This window comes from Pongo abelii, chromosome 4 (assembly GCF_028885655.2).
Source record: "Pongo abelii isolate AG06213 chromosome 4, NHGRI_mPonAbe1-v2.0_pri, whole genome shotgun sequence".
Classification (NCBI taxonomy): domain Eukaryota; kingdom Metazoa; phylum Chordata; class Mammalia; order Primates; family Hominidae; genus Pongo; species Pongo abelii.
In genome coordinates this window covers 146,541,380-146,565,330 of record NC_071989.2, presented here as the reverse complement: position 1 = coordinate 146,565,330, position 23,951 = coordinate 146,541,380, and the positions used below count along the sequence as shown (strand labels likewise).

The 23,951-nt window shown below is 43.5% G+C and overlaps 1 protein-coding gene across 1 annotated transcript; it reads left to right on the top strand.

Moving 5' to 3' along the window:
• Positions 1–123: 123 nt before the first annotated feature.
• On the top strand, positions 124–21,794 carry BRD8 (bromodomain containing 8; the record flags this gene model as incomplete). The annotated part of the gene is given in 21 exon segments (NM_001133178.1): positions 124–157; positions 1,089–1,185; positions 6,618–6,687; positions 7,340–7,389; positions 7,594–7,716; positions 7,842–7,922; positions 8,345–8,409; positions 9,396–9,532; positions 10,677–10,821; positions 12,030–12,239; positions 12,642–12,922; positions 13,591–14,043; positions 14,344–14,437; positions 14,624–14,670; positions 15,412–15,626; positions 16,628–16,720; positions 16,910–16,978; positions 17,669–17,846; positions 18,563–18,667; positions 19,137–19,181; positions 21,469–21,794. Coding segments are annotated over 21 exon segments (2,637 nt in total). The 3' UTR covers positions 21,529–21,794.
• Between the last annotated feature and the right edge of the window lie 2,157 nt (positions 21,795–23,951).

The window sequence follows — 23,951 nt, the reverse complement described above, 5'->3', positions numbered from 1 at the left end:
GCTTGCTTTGTCTTAAGGGGAAAAACGACATTTCCCAGGAGGCACCGCGAACCAACGCCGGTACACTATTTCCCAGAATTCCAGGGTTTCGGCCCTACCAGACCTTCTCTCCTCAGGGTTGGAGACTTCGGGGCCAAGATGGCGACGGGAACGGGCAGTGAGTATCTGAGCAGGTTTTGCGTGAAAGGCCTTTGTAGATCCGAGGCTAGGCACCATATTTTTGTTACACGCTTAGGGAGTGGGAGAAGTGGTTTGCTTGAGAGCCCAGGGTTTTCAGAGACCTGCACTCTACAGCATCGTGAAGACCAACGTTTGGGGGCCCAGAAATCTGGGGTCTTGTTTCTCAGGGAGGGAGCGGAGGTGTGAGAGAAGCAGTTTAGTGAATCCTAGTGTGTTAGGAGCTCTGCGGGTTAACCGTAAAAGCACTCTAGAAACTTGGGCGTGCAGACGAAAAGATGTTATGAGCCAGACGGAGTAACCGGCACGTCAAAGAGCCATTCATTTTTTTGTCGGACGTTTGTGAGGCAGTGGAAGTGGGGTCTTTTAACCATGAGCTTTTCTTGCCACTCAGGAAATTGCATCTCGGGGATTTCAGCCATTTTTCGTTTTTTGGACTGAAAAGCTCTTTTACGCCCGACATTTGGAGTAGAGAATCTGAGAGAAGTAAACAAGTTTATGCTAAGAGGGAGGCGGGGTAGTAGAAGGGGCTGGCCACTCGGGTTCCTGGGAAATAAGCCCTGAATAAGTTTAAACTGGAATAAAGTCCAGTATTCTTAAAACTGGGCTTTTAGGGAGAACTGCCTAATCTGACATTCCCTGTTTTTTAATAAAGTGGAGCTTCAAGCCATGGCGTTTTAAGAAATAAAATGTTAATAATTCACATGCAACGAATAGGTACCACGGTCACTGGTGATATTTCACTTGGAGAGGTGAAAATCAAGATTTGGTGATAGTAGCTCACTTTGTCCTAACAAATTGGAATGTTTTGTATTAGGCTTTTAGTCCTCTTTTTGGGGATTTTGGAGCTTGGCACTACAGTCTCAGTGGTTGTTTCCAAGGCTTTTTTTTTTTTTTTTTCCCTTTCCCAGAACACAAGCTGCTAAGTACTGGCCCCACAGAGCCATGGTCCATCCGAGAGAAGCTATGTTTAGCATCTTCTGTCATGAGAAGTGGAGATCAAAATTGGTAAGGTATCTAGGATGTCAGCTTTTCTGGGTCTTAGAAATTGTTAGATACTTTTTCACATTGGTAGATTTCTATAGTTAATCATATTAAGCTGTAAGTAGACTTTCTTTTCTTTTTCTTCTTTTTTTGAGACTCAGTCTCGTTCTGTCGCCCAGGCTGGAGTGCAGTGGTGCTGCCACGCCCAGCTAATTTTTGTATTTTTCAGTAGAGACAGAGTTTCGCCATGTTGGCCAGGCTGGTCTCGAACTCCTGACCTCAGGTGATCCGCCCACCTCGGCCTGCCAGAGTGCTGGGATTACAGGTGTGAGCCACTGCGCCTGGCCATGCCTGGCTAATTTTGTATTTTTAGTAGAGACGGGGTTTCACCATGTTGGCCACGATGGTCTCGATCTCCTGACCTCATGATCTGTCCACCTCGGCCTCCCAAAGTGCTGGGATTACAGGCGTAAGCCACCGCGCCAGGCCTTTTTTTTTTTTTTTTTTTTTTGAGACAAGGTTGCACTCTGTGGCCCAGGCTGGAGGGCAGTGGTGTGATCTTGGCTCACTGCAACCTCCATGTCTGGGGCGCAAATGATCCTCCCACCTCAGCCTCTTGAGTAGCTGGGACTACAGGTGCACACCACCATGCCCAGCTAATTTTTTTCTATTTTTTTGTAGAGATGGGAGTTTCATCATGTTTCCTAGGCTGGTCTTGAACTCCTGGGTTTGAGCGATCCGCCCACCTCAACCTCCCAACCTACTGGGATTACAGGTGTGAGCCACCAGGCCAGCTGTATTTCTTTTTTTAAACAGCTTCATTGAAGTATAATTCACATACTATAAAATTAACCTACTTAAAATGTACAATATAATGGTTTTTAGTGTATTCACAGTTGCGCAACCATCACCACAATCTAGTTTTAGAACATTTTACTTCTAAGAAAAACCCCTTACTCCTTAAGTGTCAGTCCATGTTGTCCCCTCCTCACCACCCCCAAGCAAGCACTCATCTACTTTCTATTAATTAATTAATTAAGTTGAGACAGAGTCTCACTGTCACACAGGCTGGAGTGTAGTAGTGAGATCTTGGCTCACTGCAACCTCCGCCTCCCAGGTTCAAGCGATTATCGTGCCTTAGCCTCCCAAGTAGCTGGGATTACAGCCATGTGCCACCACGAGTGGCCTGGCTAATTTTTGTATTTTTAGTAGAGATGAGGTTTTGTCCAGGCTGGTCTTGAAGTAATCCACCAGTCCTGGCCTCCAAAAGTGCTAGGATTACAAGTGTGAGCCACCATACCCAGCCAACTCTCTTGTCTCTGTAGATTTGCCTATTCTGGATATTTCATACAAGTGGAATGATATGTGCTCTTCTGGACTTTTTTTTTTTTTTTTTAATCACTTGACATAACACTTTTTAAGGTTCATTCTTATGTAGCATGTATCACTACTTAATTCCCTTTTTAGCTGAATAATAATCTGTTATATGAATATACTAAGTTTTGTTTATCCATCACTTGATAGAGAATTGGGTTGTTTCCACTTTTTGGCCATTATGAATAATGCTGATGATGTGCACATTCGTGTACAAGGTTGTGGACAGTGTTTTTAATTCTCTTGAGTTTTTTATTCAGGAATTGAAATTGCTGGGTTATGTAGTAAGTTTATTATGTTTGACTTTTTTTTTTTTTCCAGACAGTGTCTCACTGTCACCCAGGCTGGAGTGCAGTAGTGCGATCTTGGTTCACTGCAGCCTCTGCCTCCTGGGCTCAAGTGATCCTCCGGCCTCAGCCTCCTGAGTAGCTGGGACTACAGGCACATGCCGTCACCCATGGCTAATTTTTGTATTTTTTGGTAGGGATGGGGTTTTGCCATGTTGCCCAGGCTGGACATTTTTTTTTTTTTTTTTAATTTAAATGTTTATGTTTTTGTAGAAACGAGGTCCCACTATGTTCCCCAGGCTGGTCTCCAACTCTTGGCCTCAAGTGATCCTCCCAGTTTAGCATCCTGAGTAGTTGGGAATACAGACCCTTGCCACCATGCTTTGCTAATTTTTTGTTTTTTGTCGCTTGTTGCCCAGGCTGGTCTTGAACTCCTGGGCTCAAGTGATCCTCCCACCTTAGCCTCCTAAAGTGCTAGGATTATAGGCGTGAGCCATCACTCCCAGCCTAGAACTATCATCATTTTACCTTTCTCAGTATCAGCCCCTCACCCCGTTTCTTTTGCATCATCCATTATGAATTTAACTCTCTTGCCGCATTTATAAACAATTCAGTACTTTGCTGATTGTCATGCTTCCTAGCATTTTTTTGTTTTGTTTTTTAAATCTCATTTTTGAAGTAATACGTGGCCACCATAAAAACAAAAACACTATATAGAAAGAGCAATAGCAACAAAGAAATGGGTTAAAAACTTGAGTTTAAGGCCGGGCGCAGTGGCTCACGCCTGTAATCCCAGCACTTTGGGAGGCCGAGGTGGGCGGATCACAAGGTCAGGAGATTGAGACCATCCTGGCTAACACGGTGAAACACCGTCTCTACTAAACATACAAAAATTAGCCAGGTGTGGCACTGTGCGCCTGTAGTCCCAGCTACTCAGGAGGCTGAGGCAGGAGAATGGCATGAACCCGGGAGGCGGAGCTTGCAGTGAGCCGAGATTGCGCCACTGCACTCCAGCCTGGGCAACAAAGCAAGACTCCATCTCAGAAAAAAAAAAAACTTGAGTTTATTTTTTGTCACACATACAAGAAGTCTAGGCAGTCCACAGCTCTCATAGCAACTTCACAGTGACATTAGAGGCTCAGGATCTTCTCTTTCTGTTCCACCTTCCTCAGTGCATAGTTTATCTTCTGGTTATCTTATGGTTCATGGTGGCTGCTTGACCTTCAGCTATCACATCCTTGTTCCATGCAACAAGGAAGGGGGTTGGTAAGAAAGGTCACATCTCTTCCCTTTTAACAACTTTTTTGTGATATAATTGATGTGCAGTAAACTGCACCTTTTTTTTTTTTTTTTTTTTTTTGAGATGGAGTCTCACTCTGTTGCGCAGGCTGGAGTGCAGTGGCGCAATCTTGGCTCACTGGAACCTCTGCCTCCCAGGTTCAAGTGGTTCTCCCACCTCAGCCTCCTGTGTAGCTGGGACTACAGGCCTATGCCACCATGCCTGGCTAATTTTTGTATTTTTCGGTAGAGATGGGGTTTTACCATGTTGGCCAGGCTGGTCTTGAACTCCTGACCTCAGATGATCCACCTGCCTCGGCCTCCCATGTGCTGGGATTACAGGCGTGAGCTACCACACCCGGCCAGTGCACATATTTAAAGCATAAGACATGGTATTTTTGAAATATATATACATCTGTGAAACTATCCACAATTAAGGTAATTATTATAGTGTCCATTAACAGATGAATAGGTAAAGAAAAAATATATATGTATACACACACACACAATGGAATACTGTTGAGCCATAAAAAAGAATTAAATCCTCCATTTGTGATTCCATGGTTGAGTCTAGAGGATAGTATGTAAAGTGAAATAAGCCAGACACATAAAGAAATACCATATGATCTCAGTTATATGTGGAATCTAGGAAAAATTATAGACCTCACAGAACTAGAGAATAGAATGGGGCTGGGTGCAGTGGCTCACATCTGTAATCCTAGAACTTTGGGAGGCCAAGGTGGGGAGGTCGCTTGAGATCATGAATTGGAGACCAGTCTGGGCAATATGACAAAACTACAAAAAAACACAAAAATGTTAGCCAGGTCTGGTGGTGTGTGCCTATAGTTCCAGCTACTCGGGAGGCTGAGGTGTGAAGATGGCTTGAGCCAGGGAGGCAACATAAGAGACCCTGTTCCCTACAAAAAAGAAAATTAGCCAGGCATGATGGTGCATCTGTGACTTCTGCTACTTGGGTGGGGCTGCAGTGGGAGGTTGCCTAAGCCTCAGAGGTGGAAGCTACAGCAAGCCATGATTGTGCCACTGCACTGAAGTCTGGGTGACAAAGTGAGATACTGTCTAAACAAAAAACAATGTGTGTTTTGTGTGTGTGTGCGTGTGTGTATACACATATCACATATATTTGTATATGTGTATAAACTGAGCTCGTTTTTAAACAAAACAGGTAAACTGGTTTGAAATAGAATCTAATCTGTATATTTCCTCACATTTTTATTAGATAAATAGTGTTAAGAATCTTTTTTTTTTTTTGAGATGGAGTCTCAGTCTGTCACCCAGGTTGGAATGCAGTGGCATGATCTCTGCTCACTGCAACCTCCACCTCCTGGATTTAAGTGATTGTCCTGGCTCAGCCTCCCGAGTAGCTGGGATTAAAGGTGCACGCCACCATGCCTGGCTAATTTTTGTATTTTTAGTAGAGATGGGGTTTCAGCATGTTGGCCAGGCTGGTCTCAAACTCCTCATCTCAAGCAGTCTGCCCTCCTCGACCTCCCGAAGTGTTGGGATTACAGGCGTGAGTCACCACGCCCAGCCATAGAAAAATAGTGTAAGAATACTTGGGTAAAAGTTTTAAATTTTATTATTTTATCAGCAGATACTAAGTCATAAGATTCAAGATTATATGCAATGTCTTCCTCCCATTACTGTCCCCCCGTCTACTAGTGTTAGCAGTTTCTTGTGTCTCTCCAGCAAAATTTTGTTTATGTGAGCAAATATTTTCTTTTTCCCCTTCGTCCCCCCCATTTTTTAACACAAATGATTATATACTATACATGCTGTTCTTTTTTTTTTGAATGGCGGAGGGGATGGTCTTACTCTGTCACCCAGGCTGGAGTGCAGTGGTGCGATTTGGGCTCACTGCAGCCTCTTCAATTCCTGGGCTCAAGGGATCCTCCCACCTCAGCTGCCCAAGTAGCTGGGACCACAGGCCGCAGGTACACACCACCACACCTTGTCGATTTTTTTTTTTTTTTTTTTTTTGTAGGGCTGGAATCTCCTTGGGTGGCTTGAGCTCCTGGGCTCGAGCTATCCTCCCACCTCTGCCTACCAGAGTGCTGGGATTATAGGCACGGTCCACTGCACACCTTGCATTCATTGGCTTTTTTTTTTTTTGAGATGGAGTCTCACTCTGTCCCCAGGCTGGAGTGCAGTGGCGAGATCTCAGCTCACTGTGACCTCCACCTCCAGTGTTCAAGAGATTCTCCTGCCTCAGCCTCCCGAGTAGCTGGGACTACAGGTGCATGCCACCACGCCCAACTAATTTTTGTATTTTTAGTAGAGACGGGGTTTCATCATGTTGGCCAGGATGGTATCGATCTCCTGACCTTGTGATCCACCCGTCTTGGCCTCCCAAAGTGCTGGGATTACAGGCGTGAGCCACCGCGCCTGGCCATTCGCATCTTTTTTATTCCAAAGTTTGAACTCCAAGCCTTGCACTCTCAGCATACCTCTCCTATTATTTTCTGCTTGGTGTGTAATAAAGCTTTCCTCATTTTATAGGGTATCAGTTAGCAGAGCAATCAAGCCCTTTGCAGAACCTGGCCGCCCTCCAGACTGGTTCTCTCAAAAAGTAAGTTCCCAAGCAAGGGCTCTTGTAGAGCAGTCTTTGGGTTGTAAAGTAGGTTCTCTACCAGGCCCTGACTTTTAATTACAAAGCTTTTATACCATGATGTGGGAAAATAGTGAGAATACCTTTTTCTTTTTCCTACTGTTTGCTAATCCATCCATATATGATCATAGTACACCTTTCTTATTGGTGTTGCGTAACAGTTAAGAGCCCAAGCTTGGGAATTAGATCTGGGTTCATTATTACTCCATCTAAAAACTTTGGGCCATGATCCTCTGTTTTTTCATTTGTAAAATAGAGATAAAAGAGTTGCTTCAGGATTGTTGTGAAGTTAATTGAGGTAATACATGTAAAACATTTAACACAGGGCCTTGCATGTGGTAACTACTTGGTAGATATTAGCAATAAATATTGGCAGTTAGGTTGCCTTTCCCCAAATGCACAAACTCCAGTCCATAAGACTGCCTTTTTCTGTGTCTTGTTTTCATTATTTTGAACTGATTTGATTATAAAGTTACTTGCCCTCCTAGTAAACCACTCCCATCTTACATATAGTTCTCTTCTCTAAATCTTACTCTAATCTCTTGAAACTTTGAAAGGTCATTTCTTTCCAGGCTTGCTCATCACATTTTCACTTTTTTTTTTTTTTTTATAGCATTGTGCTTCCCAGTACTCGGAACTTTTAGAGACCACTGAGACACCAAAGTGAGTACAAAGCCAGGTACTTCAGCCAAATTTCTTTAGTGGAGAGTATTTACTGAGGAATTCTGGTTTATATTTACTTATAATACTGGATGATAAAAAAAATAGCAGAAGTTATCTATGATTAAGTGGTAAAAGCAAGTAGGAGGGGGATAAATGTTCTGTTATTCGAATATGAATTTTTTTTTTTTTTTCAATTTTGCACAGACGGAAACGAGGTGAAAAGGGAGAAGTGGTGGAAACTGTTGAAGATGTTATTGTTCGGAAACTGACTGCTGAGCGAGTTGAAGAACTAAAGAAAGTGATAAAGGAAACCCAGGAGAGATATAGGTACTTATCAGAGAGAATGCCAAAAGATTGAGAAAGACATAAGGGGCTGTCTTCTGGTACTGGTCAGAACTTTTAAAATAGCGGATTAAAAAACCCAGTCTACCTACCTCTCTTTCTTCCTATAGACGGCTAAAGAGAGATGCAGAACTAATTCAAGCTGGACACATGGACAGCAGACTGGATGAGCTTTGCAATGACATTGCAATGTGGGTTATATTATATTGTTCTTGTGTGCTTCTTTCTTTTTACCCTCTTTTCCCCTCAAGTAATCTGGCTTATTTCCTCCAACTGCCATCCCTTTAGACTTGAGACAGATTCTGGAAGGGGAAAGCTGCAGAGTGGTTTGGTGGCTAGGAGGGGGGAGTGAGTCCTAGAAGGTAATATAATGGAACATTTCAGTATGAAAACATAACTTAGTTCTAACTTAAGAGTGGCTATAGTTTGCCTGGGTGAAGAACTGGGAGTTAGGCAGTATACCCCAATTCACTGTTTTGCTGGTTAGAATTCCTGTTTAGGCCTTTCTTCCAGAAAGTGCTGGCCTGGCAAAAAAAATTACTTTGTAAGGGTTCTGTGAACTCTGGGGAGGAGCCAGAGCTGTCTAACATCTAACCCTTAATTCCCTGTTCAGGAAAAAGAAATTGGAAGAAGAGGAAGCTGAAGTAAAGAGGAAGGCTACAGATGCTGCATATCAAGGTAAGCTGAACCTAGTATGCCTCTTTAGCAATTGATTGCACAGTACTGCATGCTAATGACAGTTGGACTGTTTTGTAACATAGAATCCATTGATTTAAATTTACTTGCAGTTTTCTCTTCTACCAGAATAAAAACATCCCTTAATGTCTTAAGAAGAAACTCCTAGAACATGAGTTGTGCTTAGATCTCACTAGACCTTAAATTAACTTCAGGACACAAAGGCTTGATAAGATATTGAACATAATGTTTTAGAAGTCAAGGGCCTGTGAAAAGATTGAGAATAGCTCAGTCATTAGATGAGGGGAGAAATTTAAGCATTTACACCTCTAGGAATACATGCTGTGCGCCAGTGAGGTCTTTCCCTGTTTTTGTTTTTGTTTTTCCCCCAGGCGGAGTTTTGCTCTTGCTGCACAGGCTGGAGTGCAGTGGCGCGATCTTGGGTCACTGCAACCTCCGCCTCCCGGGTTCAAGCGATTCTCCTGCCTCAGCCTCCCGAGTAGCTGGCATTACAGGCGCCTGCCACCACGCCCGGCTAATTTTTGTATTTTTAGTAGAGACGGGGTTTCACAGGCTGGTCTCAAACTCCTGACCTCAGGTGATCCACCTGCCTTGGCCTCCCAAAGTGCTGGGATCACAGCCGTGAGCTACCGCACCCAGCCTTCCTGTTCTTAAAAGCAGAATATTAATAAGTTGCTAAAGAGAATATTAAAGGATGTTTAAACTACTTTCCCACTCCAAGGACCTTTGGGATAATTAAGTAGTTTGAGATTGTTAAAGAGTTTCTTAGTGTGAGAATTGCCCTTAGGAAAAATTAGGCTAAAAAGTTATCCATCTTCAGAAGTGTTAAAGCTTTCTAATCCAAACTCATTATGCTGCTTTAGTAACGCAACATTCCTATTTGTCCTTTATTGTATAATAGCAGAATAGTGTCAAGTTTCATTTATTTAATCTTGAAGATTTGGACATTGTTCTCTTTTATGTTCTAGCTCGTCAAGCAGTAAAAACACCCCCCCGGAGGTTACCCACTGTGATGGTTCGCTCTCCTATAGATTCTGCCTCCCCAGGAGGTGATTATCCACTTGGGGACTTGGCTCCAACCACTATGGAAGAGGCTACCTCTGGGGTGAGTATATTTCCATCTGTGGGAATTGATCAGTGAAGGGGCAATAAGCCGGCAGAGCTGAGTGATGAGGAAACCACTTTTGGCCTAGAGGCAACTTCCTCTCTTAATCTGAATGCTAAAGACTTAATTTACCATGTTCTGTGCTCTGAGATAAGAACAGACCTAAAAGCATTGAGGCTTTTGACCTTTTTGAGAGATAGGTAAAAAACTATTTTAAGGAATTGTTTCATGCTAGTCTTATGAAATTCCTGCTGAAATAAGGGACAAAATCCTCGTAAATGTAATATTGGTAGTGGGTAAGGAGTTCATAAAAGGCAGGTTGGGTGGAATGGTTCAGTCATTGTGGGTTTGAGTGGATGAAAGAGAAGATTGTGGGGAAGAAAAGTATGGCTAAGAGCAGGAGGGATAGAGGGTTTCTGGGCAATTCCACTCAGGACTAATAAAATAATAGTTAGACACACTAACCCATACGGATTAGTAGGGAACCTTCCATAGTTTGAGAAGTCAGATAAAGGTTCTCTGTTGTCTCTTAGGTAACCCCTGGGACTTTGCCGAGTACCCCAGTCACCTCGTTTCCTGGGATTCCTGACACCCTTCCTCCAGGCTCTGCACCCTTAGAAGCCCCCATGACCCCAGTAACAGATGATTCACCCCAGAAAAAGATGCTTGGACAGAAAGCAACTCCACCCCCCTCCCCTCTGCTGTCAGAGCTCTTGAAGAAGGGCAGCCTCCTGCCTACTAGCCCCAGACTGGTATGGAGACTTCTGTGGGTGTTTGAGAGCTGTGGTGATTTAGTACTTGGAAGGGAGTGCCTGGGACCTAAAATGTGACATGGGGAATAAAAGTTCAAAAGAGGAAAAGATCTCCTAATTAAATGTTAATTTTTAAAAAAATACAGTAAGTTGATAGTACCCATGGGTCCTGAGGTATCTGAATCACAATTATTTTGGTTCTCTTCTCCAGAGAACTCTTGTCAAATAAGTTTTGAACATTATAGTTTAGAGTTTCCCTTGGGTCTTAAATTATTCTCTGTGGATATTAACTATTAGTTTTCATGAAGTCTGATCAACTGCTGGAGCTTTGTTGGGAAATGGTAGTAAAGGAAAGCTTGAGTGTAGCCTTCACCTCTATTCTTCCCTGGTAGGTCAATGAGAGTGAAATGGCTGTGGCTTCTGGCCACCTGAACAGTACAGGTGTCCTCCTGGAGGTAGGCGGGGTCCTTCCCATGATACATGGTGGGGAGATACAGCAAACACCCAATACTGTTGCAGCCTCCCCTGCTGCGTCAGGTAAGTTACCACTTTTCCTTTATCAACCTCAAAGGTGTTGAACTTGACATTGACTGACATCAGTTTCACTGTTACTAAGCAGTTGTCAGTCCTAGATTTAAAGCCCAACTTTTTCTAACTTTTTTTTGGAGCTACTTCACCTGGTAAACAATGTAGTCTCCATATTATAAAGCCATCTATCTTCAAGATAGTGATAGCCGTGATTGACCACAGCATGGATATTGAGAGTAATATTGAGCTGCTTTCTTAGGGCTTGCAAAATCAAGGTGCTAGAGATCCCTAAGATTATAGAACAGTGGAATAAGATTTGGAACCAGAGAATTGGGCTTGAATCTCAGGCCTGCCACACATTGGTTTTGTGACCTTGGATAGGTAACTTAGCTTTTGAGCCTCAGTTTCCTTTTTTATTGTAACATATATACTTCACAAGGATGTGATGAGAATTTAATGAGGTAGAAAGTATAAAGCAGGGAAAGAAAAAAAGCTCCATAGAATACCATACAAACCTTATTGGTATTTGAATGGTGTTGAACTTGGGTGGTTTACAATATGCTGAACTTCAGCAGAAGTGACAGATTTATTCATACCAGTTTTTTGTTTCTTGGTGATTAATTTTCCTCTGAGGAAAAATTACCACCCTTTGTTTTTTTTGTTTTTTTTGTTTGAGACAGAGCCTCGCTCTGTCGCCCAAGCTGGAGTGTGGTGGCACGATCTTGGCTCACTGCAATCTCCACCTCCCGCGTTCAAGCAGTTCTCCTGCCTCAGCCTCCTGAGTAGCTGGGATTACAACACCCACCACCACGCCTAGCTAATTTTTTTTTTTTTTTTTTTGTATTTTTTGTATTTTTAGTAGAGGCAGGGTTTCACTATGTTGCCCAGGCTGGTCTCAAACTCTTGACCTCAAGTGATCTACCTGCTTCGGCCTCCCAAAGTGCTAGCATTACAGGCGTGAGCCACTGCACCTAGCCTTACCACCCATTTTTTATATATGTTGTGTGTGCTGGTGCTTTGGTTCATTCCTAACTTGGAGGAAGATCTTAAGTAAGGTTAGAGAGAGTAAGGATATAGATGATGAACTTATTCAATGCAGGAGTTGCTGTCATCCTTTGAGACCATAAGAATTTTCTTAGTTGAGTCTTCAAGTAGCTATTGCTTCTTATTTATGTGCTTTCTTCTTACTTCATTTTGTGTACCTCTTTATATGTTAGGTGCTCCTACTCTTTCCCGGCTTTTAGAAGCTGGTCCTACACAGTTCACCACACCTCTTGCTTCCTTCACTACTGTTGCCAGTGAGCCTCCAGTTAAACTTGTGCCACCCCCTGTAGAGTCTGTGTCCCAGGCTACCATTGTCATGATGCCTGCGCTGCCAGCACCATCCTCTGCTCCGGCTGTCTCCACTACTGAAAGTGTAGCTCCAGGTGCGTCCCTGAGCAGCCACTAGGTCTAAAATTTCATTTTGAGCTTTAGTTAGAGAAAAATGACCAAGAGCATCAGCTCCAATTCAGATGCTTCTTCTCTGTTCTACATAGACATGTGCCATCTTTATCCTTAGAAATAAATATCCTTAGAAATAGATGTGAGAAGAGGTGGGTGGGCATTTATGTATTGCAGGAAGAGGCTAAGTATACAGATGTGAGCAGGCTTGAGAATATGTTCTCACCTTTCTAGATAAAACTGGGGAGAAGAAAACATAGGCACATGTTGATGACTCTTTCTGACCTTAAGTGTTTAGATATTTGACATCTGTCTGTAGTGCTGATGTGATCTCAAGCTTTGTACCCAATAAGCTTCTGAGATGGTTTTCTCTTTCTGTTATTCAGTGAGTCAACCTGATAACTGTGTTCCCATGGAGGCTGTGGGGGATCCACATACTGTGACTGTTTCCATGGACAGCAGTGAAATATCCATGATCATCAATTCTATCAAAGAAGAGTGTTTTCGATCAGGGGTAGCAGAGGCTCCTGTTGGATCAAAGGCTCCCAGCATAGATGGGAAGGAAGAATTAGATCTGGCTGAGAAGATGGATATTGCTGTGTCTTACACAGGTGAAGAGCTGGATTTTGAGACTGTCGGAGACATCATTGCCATCATTGAGGACAAGGTAACTATTCAGTGAAGCCCCAAAGAATCTCATGGGTCCTACATAGGCTTCTCTCCTTCAGCCTCACTTTGCTGCTGCTGCTGCTTTTTTTTTTTTTTTTTTTTTTTGGAGGCAGAGTCTTGCTCTGTCATCCAGGCCGAAGTGCAGTGGCACGATCTTGGCTTACTGTTACCTCTGCCTCCCAGGCTCAAGTAATTCTTGTGCCTCAGCCTCCTGAGTAGCTGGGGCTACAGGCACATGCCACCACGCCTCACTAATTTTTTGTATTTTTAGTAGAGATGAGTTTCACCATGTTGGCCAGGCTGGTCTCAAACTCCTGGCCTCAAGTGATCCACCCACCTCGGCCTCCCAAAGTGCTGAGATTGCAGGCATGAGGCACCATGCTCGGCCGCTTTGCTTCTTACAGTAACAATTACTTAAACAACTCTCCTATTTCTGCCCATCTCCATCTTTGTAGCCCTTTGATGCTAACATACTAGTCATCTCCTCAGGCCTACCCATGTTAACTGGTTTGCACAGGACAGATGCCTGTTCATTGTTTGCCTCCACTACATGGAAAAAATGGAGCGAAAAGCTGCAGATTCAAGCCGTCACATTTGGTGCTAACAAAAAGTGAAGGACTTGGGCTTCTTTCTGTGACCTCAATAGTCTTGTGTTTTGTGGGACAGGTAGATGATCATCCTGAAGTGCTGGATGTGGCAGCAGTGGAAGCAGCACTGTCATTTTGTGAAGAAAATGATGATCCTCAGTCCCTGCCTGGCCCCTGGGAGCATCCTATCCAGCAGGAGCGGGACAAGCCAGTATCTCTCCCTGCACCAGAAATGACGGTCAAGCAAGAGAGACTGGACTTTGAGGAAACGGAAAACAAGGGAATACATGAACTGGTGAACATCAGGGAGCCCAGTGCAGAGATCAAGGTGGAACCTGCAGAACCAGAGCCAGTCATTTCAGGAGCTGAAATAGTAGCTGGAGTTGTTCCAGCCACAAGTATGGAGCCACCAGAACTCAGGAGTCAGGACTTAGATGAGGAACCGGGAAGTACTGCAGCTGGAGAGATTGTTGAAGCAGATGTTGCCATTGGGAAAGGCGATGAGACTCCACTTACAAATGTGAAGACAGAGGTACTTAATAAAGATCGGGGCTGGGGAGATGGAGGTTTATACCTTAGGTAAGAAGTAACAGCTTAGGCTTTTTGGTTTTCCAGTTGCATTCCTGAGTTCTGACATGTTTGATGGGTCCAAAGCCCATAGGCTGTGATTAGTGTTATATATACTTATTCTTGTTAAGGTGACCATTGGAGTCACGTTACATGAGTAGGACTTAGAATTTCTAATATGGTCTCATTATCATTGAAGAATAAAGTCATGTGAGCTATAGCGATTTACCAGTACTTAGGGTGTTTTTTCTTTTCTGGTTTTCAGGCATCCCCTGAAAGCATGTTGTCTCCATCACACGGCTCAAATCCCATTGAAGATCCTTTAGAGGCAGAGACTCAGCACAAGTTTGAAATGTCAGGTAAATAAAGTCGTCTTTCACTAACTTGAAATCATTTGCTTTGGCTTCTGAGGGATTGTGGGTTGTGGGCAAGTAGAGGAGGTAGAACAGGTCAGCATGTAAAGGAGAGCTGCAGGGGATTATGGTCCATAGGAAGGGGAAGGTTAAGGTGGAAAAATCTTCAGGTAGTCTTTCTCTCCTCTGCAGACTCATTGAAAGAAGAATCAGGGACTATTTTTGGAAGCCAGATAAAGGTATTTCAGACTTTTCTTTATTCCTCTTGCCATGTGATTAGATTTCCCTATAGCACTACTTTTTAATGAATTTCAGTAAAGTCGCATCTTTATTCTCTGATAAGAGACTGGTATGGAGTTGCGTGGGGAAAAGCTGCAGTAGACAGGCATAATGGGAGTACTATAGCAACAGGTGCCTCCCATATGAAACAGCTTGTGAATATCACACAGTCCTTAAGAAGCCTTGATACACTTAGAGTGATTTGGAGTGAATAAGGATACCAGAGCCAAGGAGAACATACAGGAATCAAGTTTGTTAATTAGACTATCCAAAGAGAATCATCCAGAGTTTTCTTTTTAGAATTATTACAGCAGTAGTAACAGAGGCTTAAAGAATGTGATGTGAGCTTGCTCCATCAGATGAGACACAAAATAAAAATTATTTTTGATAACTTTGTACCCAGGGTCAGAGTTACTCTCGAGCAAGGGGAAAGAAGGAACGCCTCTTAGCTTAGTCTTAAGTAAGTAGCTTTTTTTTTCTTTCTTTTTAAAAGATCCTGGGTATCATTCTTTGTCCAGGTTCTAAATTACTTAAGGCAGTGTCTGTAAGTAGATGGTAGTGTAAGTGATAGACAGCTAACTCAGGAAACAGCGTGAGGTCATTTCTAGAACTAATTCTAACCCAAAAGACGGATCATGTTTAATGATGCTTTGCTGGATAGCTTTGCTTGCATTTGTTAACTGGGGCATACTGTATCTAAGGATGCCCCAGGTGAGGATGAGGAGGAAGACGGTGTCAGTGAAGCAGCCAGCCTAGAGGAGCCTAAGGAAGAGGATCAAGGAGAAGGCTATTTGTCAGAAATGGATAATGAACCTCCTGTGAGCGAGAGTGATGATGGCTTCAGCATACACAATGCTACACTGCAGTCACACACACTGGCAGACTCCATCCCCAGCAGCCCTGCTTCTTCACAATTGTGAGTATCTGAGATTCTTTCTTTGAGGCCAAGGCAGTGAAGGTGAGAAGGAGAGGATCTTTTCCTTCCTTCCTTCCTTCCTTCCATCCTTCCTCCTGTCTTTCCTCTTTTATTTTCTCTTCTTTTCCCTTTCCTTTCCTTTCCTTCTCTTTTTTCTTGTTCTCACTCACCCATGCTGGAGGGCAGTGGTGCGATCTCAGCTCACTGCAACCTCCACTTCTCAGGCCCAAACAATCCTTCCGCCTCAGCCTCCTTAGTAGCTGGGACTACCAGCCTGCGCCACCACACCCCTGCTAATTAAAAAAAATTTTTTTAGTAGAGACCAAGGTTTGCCACGTTTTCCAGGCTGGTCTCAAACTTCTGAGCTCAAGCGTTCCACCTGCCTCGGCCTCCCAAAGTGCTGAGATTACAGGCGTGAGACACCATGCCTGGCCTTTTTCTTTATTTTTAAATTTTTATTTAAAAAAATTTTTTTAAGAGACAGGATCTATGTGGTCCAGTCTGGTCTTGAACTCCTGACCTCAAGCAGTCTTCTTGCCTTGACCTCCCAAAGCAGTAGAATTAGAGGCATGAGCCACCATGCCTAGCCTGATCTTTTCTTTAGTGTTTCCCTTTTTTGGCCTGGAATAAACAGTTGACAAGAAATAATTAGGGCTGGGCATGGTGGCTCACACCTGTAATCCCAGCACTTTGGGAGGCTAAGGCAGGAGGATCGCTGGAACCCAGGAGTTCGAGACCAGCCTGGGCAACACAGTGAGACCCTATCTCTACAAAAAAATTAAAAAATTAGCTGGGCATGGTGGTATGCACCTATAGTCCCAGCTACTTGGGAGGCTGAGGTGAGAGGATTGAGTCTGGGAGGTTGAGGGTGCAGTGAACATGATCACGCCACTGCACTCCAGCCTGGGGGACAGAGTGAGACCCTGTCTCAAAAAGAAAAGAGAATTATAATTTTTATTTTTTAACTTGTGCCTAGTGGAATTGCTGTATCTCTGTTTCAGCTCTGTCTGTAGTGAGGATCAGGAAGCTATTCAGGCACAGAAAATTTGGAAGAAAGCCATCATGCTTGTATGGAGAGCTGCAGCTAATCATAGGTGAGTCGGCTTTACCAGTCAGTAGGTTCATTTTCTCCTACTCTTCATTGTTGGTGACTAGAAAAAAGTCTGAGTAGGCTTCTGTGGAACTGCTGGTGTTAGTTCTTACTGCCTTCAGTTACTTAGAATAAGTTCCCTCCTTGCGCTTCTGGAGAATGTCAGTAATTGCACCTTATTCCTTTTGGACAGGTATGCCAATGTCTTCCTGCAGCCTGTTACAGATGACATAGCACCTGGCTACCACAGCATTGTGCAGAGGTGAGCCATGGTCCACCCAGCATGGTAACTTGCCTGAATTATAAGTTGTCCAGTCTTAGCGAAGTTTTGCTTTCGATAGAAAGTTTAAAGCAAGTAAGTTTATGGTTTTGCTGTAAGGGGCACTGAGTGCTAAACTGATAATTCCAGTGGCTGGATCACCACTCATAGTCTAAAAGAATAAATCTCCACCAGGAGCAGTGGCTCACGCCTGTAATCTTTGGGGCTGCTAAGTTGGGTGAATCACTTGAGCCCAGGAATTCAAGACTAGCCTGGGCAACATGGCAAAACCCCCTCTCTACAGAAAATACAAGACTTAGCCAGGTGTGGTGTCATGCATTTGTAGTCCCAACTACCTGGGAGGCTGAGGTGGGAAGGATTGCTTGAGCCTGGAAATTCGAGGCTGCAGTGAACCATGATTGTGCCACTGCATTACAGCCTGAGTGACAGATCCAGGCCCCGTCTCCAAAAAAAAAAAAACTAAATAAACTCCCTTTATTACTTTTCTCAATGCTTATTATATAGATTGTTTCTTGGGTTAAGTGCATGTTTTGGGATAACGGGTTAGCATTTAAGTCCTGGCAGCTGGGAATTAAGGTATATATGAGAAAGTCTGTATGATAATGTATTTAGAGATCTAGGTGAGTCCTCTTTCCACCCCCACTGCTACTTACCCCTGTTCTTTTTTTTTAGGCCTATGGATTTGTCAACTATTAAGAAAAACATAGAAAATGGACTGATCCGAAGCACAGCTGAATTTCAGCGTGACATTATGCTGATGTTTCAGAATGCTGTAATGTACAATAGCTCAGACCACGATGTCTATCACATGGCAGTGGAGATGCAGCGAGATGTCTTGGAACAGATCCAGGTACTGTGAGGATACTTTGTGTTTCAGCAAGGATGAAATTAAAATAGTCAAGGGGAGGATTCATATTGATGCCAAGAAGGGTTGCTGTGGCTTTTATTTGGAAAGCTATCAGGGACACAATTGAAAACATAATATTTTGTTCTTATTTTTATTTTCTTTGGTGTGGTGAAAGAGTTGTGATACAATATTCTACCTTTCTTGGGCAATTAATTGCAGTTTCATAAAGTTTTTAAATAAAATTTTTAAAAAATGGTGAATGTATATTTTTTAATTACATTAAGTGCCTGGTACATAGTAGGTGATCAGCAAATAAGAGTTTCTCCTTTCCTTTTCCCTGCTTTTATCCTGTGATTGCATTACCAGGTACTTTTTGGGGTGTTGAACTTGGAAGAATGTTGCAAATCTTTGCACAATTTGTCAAATTACTTAAATCGCTGAATGATCTTTAGTTCATTCTAGTTTTATTCTTTTTCTCATTCCTGGAGGATAGAGATTTTGATTCTATGTTATAGCAAAAAAAAGTTAGGGCTACTTGATTCTTTAGCATCCCTATCGCAACTAGAATTAAAACTTAATATGCTAAACTTCCAATCAGTCAAAATATATTTGAGCCAAAAGAGTACTATACAAAGTTCTATTTACAATGCTTAAAGTGTATTTAATTTGTCCCTACTAAATCAGGTCTCCATGGCCTACCCTATTTCTTCTCCCTACAGCAATTCTTGGCCACGCAGTTGATTATGCAAACATCCGAGTCTGGGATCAGTGCTAAAAGTCTTCGAGGGAGAGATTCTACCCGCAAACAGGATGCTTCAGAGAAGGTGAGGCGATCAGGAAGGAACCTGTGTGCCAGTGTTCCAGTAGTAGAAGTCTGAAGCATCCAAGGACCCTTATGTTACTACTTGGTATTGGGCTTCTAGATTCCAATGATATACAGACACATAGATCTTAGAATGATGGTGGTTTGCACCCATCTAAATGTTGAATAAGCCTGTTGTAACCGAAACGCCCAGTCACATGGGAGAAATCGTGAGTAGGGGAATTATTAATTCCTCTGGGAGAGTGCTCTCAAGGCGGGGGAAATGGCTTATCCTGCAGCAGTTGGGGACCATCAGTTTCTGTGCTAGAGGCGTAATGGACAGATTGCTTTTGGATCTCTTTCCTCTTGTTCTTGAGTTTTTAAATTTTGTCCTTGTGTGTGTGGTGCTTGTGTCTCTGTCCTGAGGTTTGGGGTGCTTGTGGCTGAGAGTTTCTGTGGAACCTGATCAGTGTTTGTTTGTCCTCTAACAGGACAGTGTCCCAATGGGCTCTCCTGCCTTCCTTCTCTCTCTCTTTGTAAGTATTGAATGGCTGCAAGGGGTGGTGTTGCCACAAAGATTCTCAGCTCTTAATGGGGGTGGGTGGCAGAGGGAAATCCAACATGCAGACTGTGGCAGTGTCTTGAACTTCTGTTTATTCAGGTCATTGAATAAGAAACTCTTTTCTTCTGCATTCCTGTCTTTCTGCATGTGTGTGTGTGTGGGCTGGGTAGGGACTGTTTTTGAGATCACTGGGCTGAAATATATTCTAGGGGTGAAGGATCTAGGATGTACCTGCTCGTCATTTCCTGACTTCATCTTTTACCAGTTCTTTTCTTAAGAAATTTAAAATTGGTCAGAGCAGGAGCTGCTAGCTGGCTTTTTAACAGTGTTTCTCATAATGGCAGTACACAGCACATAGTTTTTCTCTTGTCTCCTAAAATTAAGTTGCAAGACTAATGTAACAAACACTTAGTAAAATTTAAGCTAAAGAACTCAGTATAGGCTGGGTGTGGTGGTTTACGTCTATAATTCCAACACTTTGGGAGGCTGAGGTGGAAGGATTGCTTGAGCCCAGGAGTTTGAGACCAGCCTGGGCAACACAGGGAGACCCTGTCTCTACAATATTTAAAAACGGCAACAACAACAAAAAACCCTACTAGCTGTGCAGCAGAGTGGTGCGCACTTCTGGTCCCCAACTACAAGCTACTCAGAAGGCTAAGGTAGGAGCATCACTTGGGCCCAGGAGGTCAAGGCTGCACTGTTCATACCATTGCACCCCAGCCTGGGTGACAGAGCGAGACCTTGTCTCAAAGGAAAAAAAAAAAAATCTCAGTAATAATGACCACTGTGGCTGGGTGTGGTGGCTCACACCTGTAGTCCCAGCACTTTGGGAGGCTGAGGTGGGCAGGTCACTTGAGGTCGGGAGTTCGAGACCAGCCTGACCAACATGGAAAAACCCTGTCTCTACTAAAAAAAAAAATTAGCCGGGTGTGGTGGCATACACCTGTAATCCCAGCTACTTGGGAGGCTAAGGCAGGAGAATCGCTTGAACCCAGAAGGCGGAGGTTGCCATGAGCTGAGATTGCACCATTGCACTCCAGCCTGGGCAACAAGAGTGAAACTCTGTCTCAAACAAAAAAAAGAAAAAAAAAAAAGTGACCACTGCATCAATAATGGCTGCTGGAATTACAGATAAGCTTAGGAGAGCTAGCCTAAAGACTTTTTATTACTTTCCTCCATAAATTAACTGGCTCTGACTCTGTGGTGTTCATTATGGGACAGTGAGGTATGATGTAATGGAAGGGCATCAGGCTAGAAAACTACATGGTCTTAAGGTCATTGGATAATCTCTTGGGGCATTGTTTTCCTTGGTGTGTGATGAAGCTAATATAATGAGGTACTTGTCCAGCCTACCTCACAGGGATGTTGTGAGAATAAAATGAGATAATAGATATGAAACTGGCTTGGAAAAAAAAGAAAAGCATTATACACATGCAAGGTTACCACCTTTTTATTTTCACTGTTGCCTCATGGGCAACTTATGTTCATGGACTCTAAAAATTTTAGAGTCCTTGCATATTAGAAATGTAAAAATGGCCTGGCCCAGCAGAGGTTTCAGTAATTCATCTTGCCTACAGGCTGTACCACAGACAGAACATTATCATCTCCGTTCTTTCTTATTGGCCTACAACAGTGACTCTGGATCCCCCAAGCAAAGCATTTGGCTGGCTATTGCAAGGCTGGTTAATGGGATCTTTTATCTATTGAAGACAGCAAAATATTGCACAAGAGGAAGGAGCTGGGCTGCAGGGAGAGAGCAGCAGATGGAAAGAAGCCTTCTAATTGTCCTGATCTCATGGAAAACCACTGTCAGGAGGTGCTAGGGAACTAGTGCCAGGGTCAGTCTGCAGGAAAGGCCTTTCTTATAGGGACCAACAGTTGGACAGGTATGTTAGTCAAGAACCTCACTACCCATTGCCCATTCTGACTCTCCTACCTTTCTTTTACTCTCCTGTTCCTTTGCACATGATTTGGGCCTCGGTGGGATGACTAATAGTTATTCTGTGGGACCCTAGGTGAATTCCAAGGACCTTTGTAGTGGGCATGAGCAAGATATTCCATCCTACATTTCCTCTCATAAACTACCAGGTGTTCTTTAGCCACTCTGGGAAGACAGAAATATGCCCCTCATCCCTCTGGATTTTTCTGCTGATTCTCTTCTCCCCTCTCCCCCAAGAAACCAAATCCCCAACTTTTCTGTTGCACCGTCTCTTGTCTCCTGACCAACTCATGCTCCCTTTCTTTCTCTGCCTGTCATCTAGGATGGAGGAACCAGGGGACGCCGCTGTGCCATTGAAGCAGATATGAAGATGAAAAAGTGAAGCCTCAGAGTACCCTCTTTGAGCCGAACCTAAAATAAAAGTAAACAAGATAGAGCTTGGGCTTGCGGGCCCAGTTCCAGAGGTGGAAGTTACAGAAGAGGCTGGGCCACACGACATGAGCTGGAAAATCTCTCTTAGAGAGTTGGAGTAGCACAATTGCCTGTTTTAGGGCAGAAACCATGGGCTATGTTAATGTCCTAATGTGTATCTAGCAGATTGTAGCTAGTTTGTATTGTCTTGTCAATTGTACAGACTTTTTAAAAAAACAAAAAAAAACCCTGTGAAATGTGTGTGTATACAATAAACTGAAAAAAAAAAAAACCTCTAGCCTTTGGCTTGTGTGTGTGTGTGTATATTTGAAACTTGTGGTTTCTTCTGCATAACTATTTCATTTGTAGGAATGAGATTGTTACAGGGGAAAAGTGGTCTTATGAACTGCTTGCTGTAGTGAGAAGGTAAGCAACCAGAATTGAGTTTATAGTTAATATACCTTAAAGTGTTGCATTGAGCAGGAAAGACTTCCTTATTCAGATTTTCTTGAATGTTTGGGAAAAGTAAGGTTTTCAGAATTCTGTTCATGGCATTGCTTAAAGAAGATTAGAGAATGGACATAGGCAGCATTGACCCTTATCTCAGGAACATTTGTCTCACTTAATGCTATATTTGCAGATGGTATTTGTAGGATAGTGTGTTACCATTTTTTTCCTGTTTTTATGGTTAAAGACTCTGTATAAAAGAGTTCTTGGCGGCCAGGTGTGGTGGCTCATGCCTGTAATCCCAGCAGTTTGGGAAGCCAAGGCTGGCAGATCACAAGGTCAGGAGTTCGATACCAGCCTGGCCAATGTGGTGAAACTGTCTCTACAAAAAATACAAAAATTAGCCGGGCGTGGTGGCGCATGTCTGTAGTCCCAGCTATTTGGGAGGCTGAGGCAGAAGAAGCGCTTGAACCCGGGAGGCGGAGGTTGCAGTGAACTGAGATCGCATCACTGCACTCCAGCCTGGGCAACAGAGCAAGATTCCATCTCAAAAAAAAAAAAAAAATACCCCAACACTTTGGGAGGCTGAGGTGGGAGGATTGCTTGAGCCCAGGAGTTTGAGACCAGCCTGGACAACAAAGTGAGACCCTGTCTCAAAAAAAAAAAAAAAAAAGCCCAGCATGGTGATGTGCACCTGTAGTCCCAGCTACTCGGGAAGCTGTGGCTGGAGGATCTCTTGAGCCACAGAATTCAAAGTTGCAATGACCTATAATTGCATCACTGCACTCCAGCCTGGGTGAAAGAGCAAGACCCTTTCTCAAATAAATATAGTTCTTAACATTGCTGTTTGAAGGCTAAGCCCAGTTTTAAGAATTAGTGAATTTGGCCAGACACAGTGGCTCACACTTGTAATCCCAGCACTTTGGGAGGCCAAGACAGGAAGATCACTTGAGCCCAGGAGATCAAGACCAGCCTAGGCAACATAGCAAGACCTTGTCTCTACAAATAATTAGCCAGGTATGGTGGCACGCACCTGTGGTCCCAGCTACATTGGAGGCTGAGGCGGGAGGATCACAACCCTGGCCGGTTGAGGCTGCAGTGAGCTGAGATAATGCCACTGCACTCCAGCCTGGACAACAGAGAAAAAACACCCCAAAATTTAAAATCTCAGTTCTATTCCAACTTGTTAATAACTAAACTTTTTTTTTTTTTAAGTGATGAGTGACTGCCCCTGGCCAACTAAACTTTTTTTTTTTTTTTTTTTTTAATTCGGAGTTTCGCTCTCATTGCCCAGGCTGGAGTGCAATGGCACAATCTCGGCTCACTGCAACCTCCGCCTCCCAGGTTCAAGCGATTGTCCTGCCTTAGCCTCCCGAGTAGCTGGGATCACAGGCATGCACCACCAAGCCCAGCTAATTTTGTGTTTTTTTTAGTAGAGGTGGGGTTTCTCCATGTTGGTCAGGCTGGTCTCGAACTCCTGACCTCAGGTGATCCACCTGCCTCGGCCTCCCAAAGTGCTGGGATTACAGACATAAACCACCGCGCACGGCCAACATTTTTAAAACTCAGTAGTGAAATGAAATAGTGCCGGGCACCGTGGCTCACACCTGTAATCCCAGCACTTTAGGAGGCCAAGGCGGGCGGATCACTTGAGGTCAGTAGTTCGAGACCAGCCTGGCCAACATGGTGAAACCCCATCTCTACTAAAAATACAAAAAATTGGCCAGGCGTGGTGGTGGGTGCCTGTAATCCCAGTTACACGGGAGGCTTGAGGCAGAAGAAGTGCTTGAGCCTGGGAGGCAGAGGTTGCAGTGACCCGAGATCGAGCCACTGCACTCTATCGACAGAGCAAGACTATCTCAAAAAAAAAAAAAAGTTATGAACTTTTTATTATAAACAGATGGCTATGATGAAAAAATGAGTATTAGATGAATATCACTTTATAAC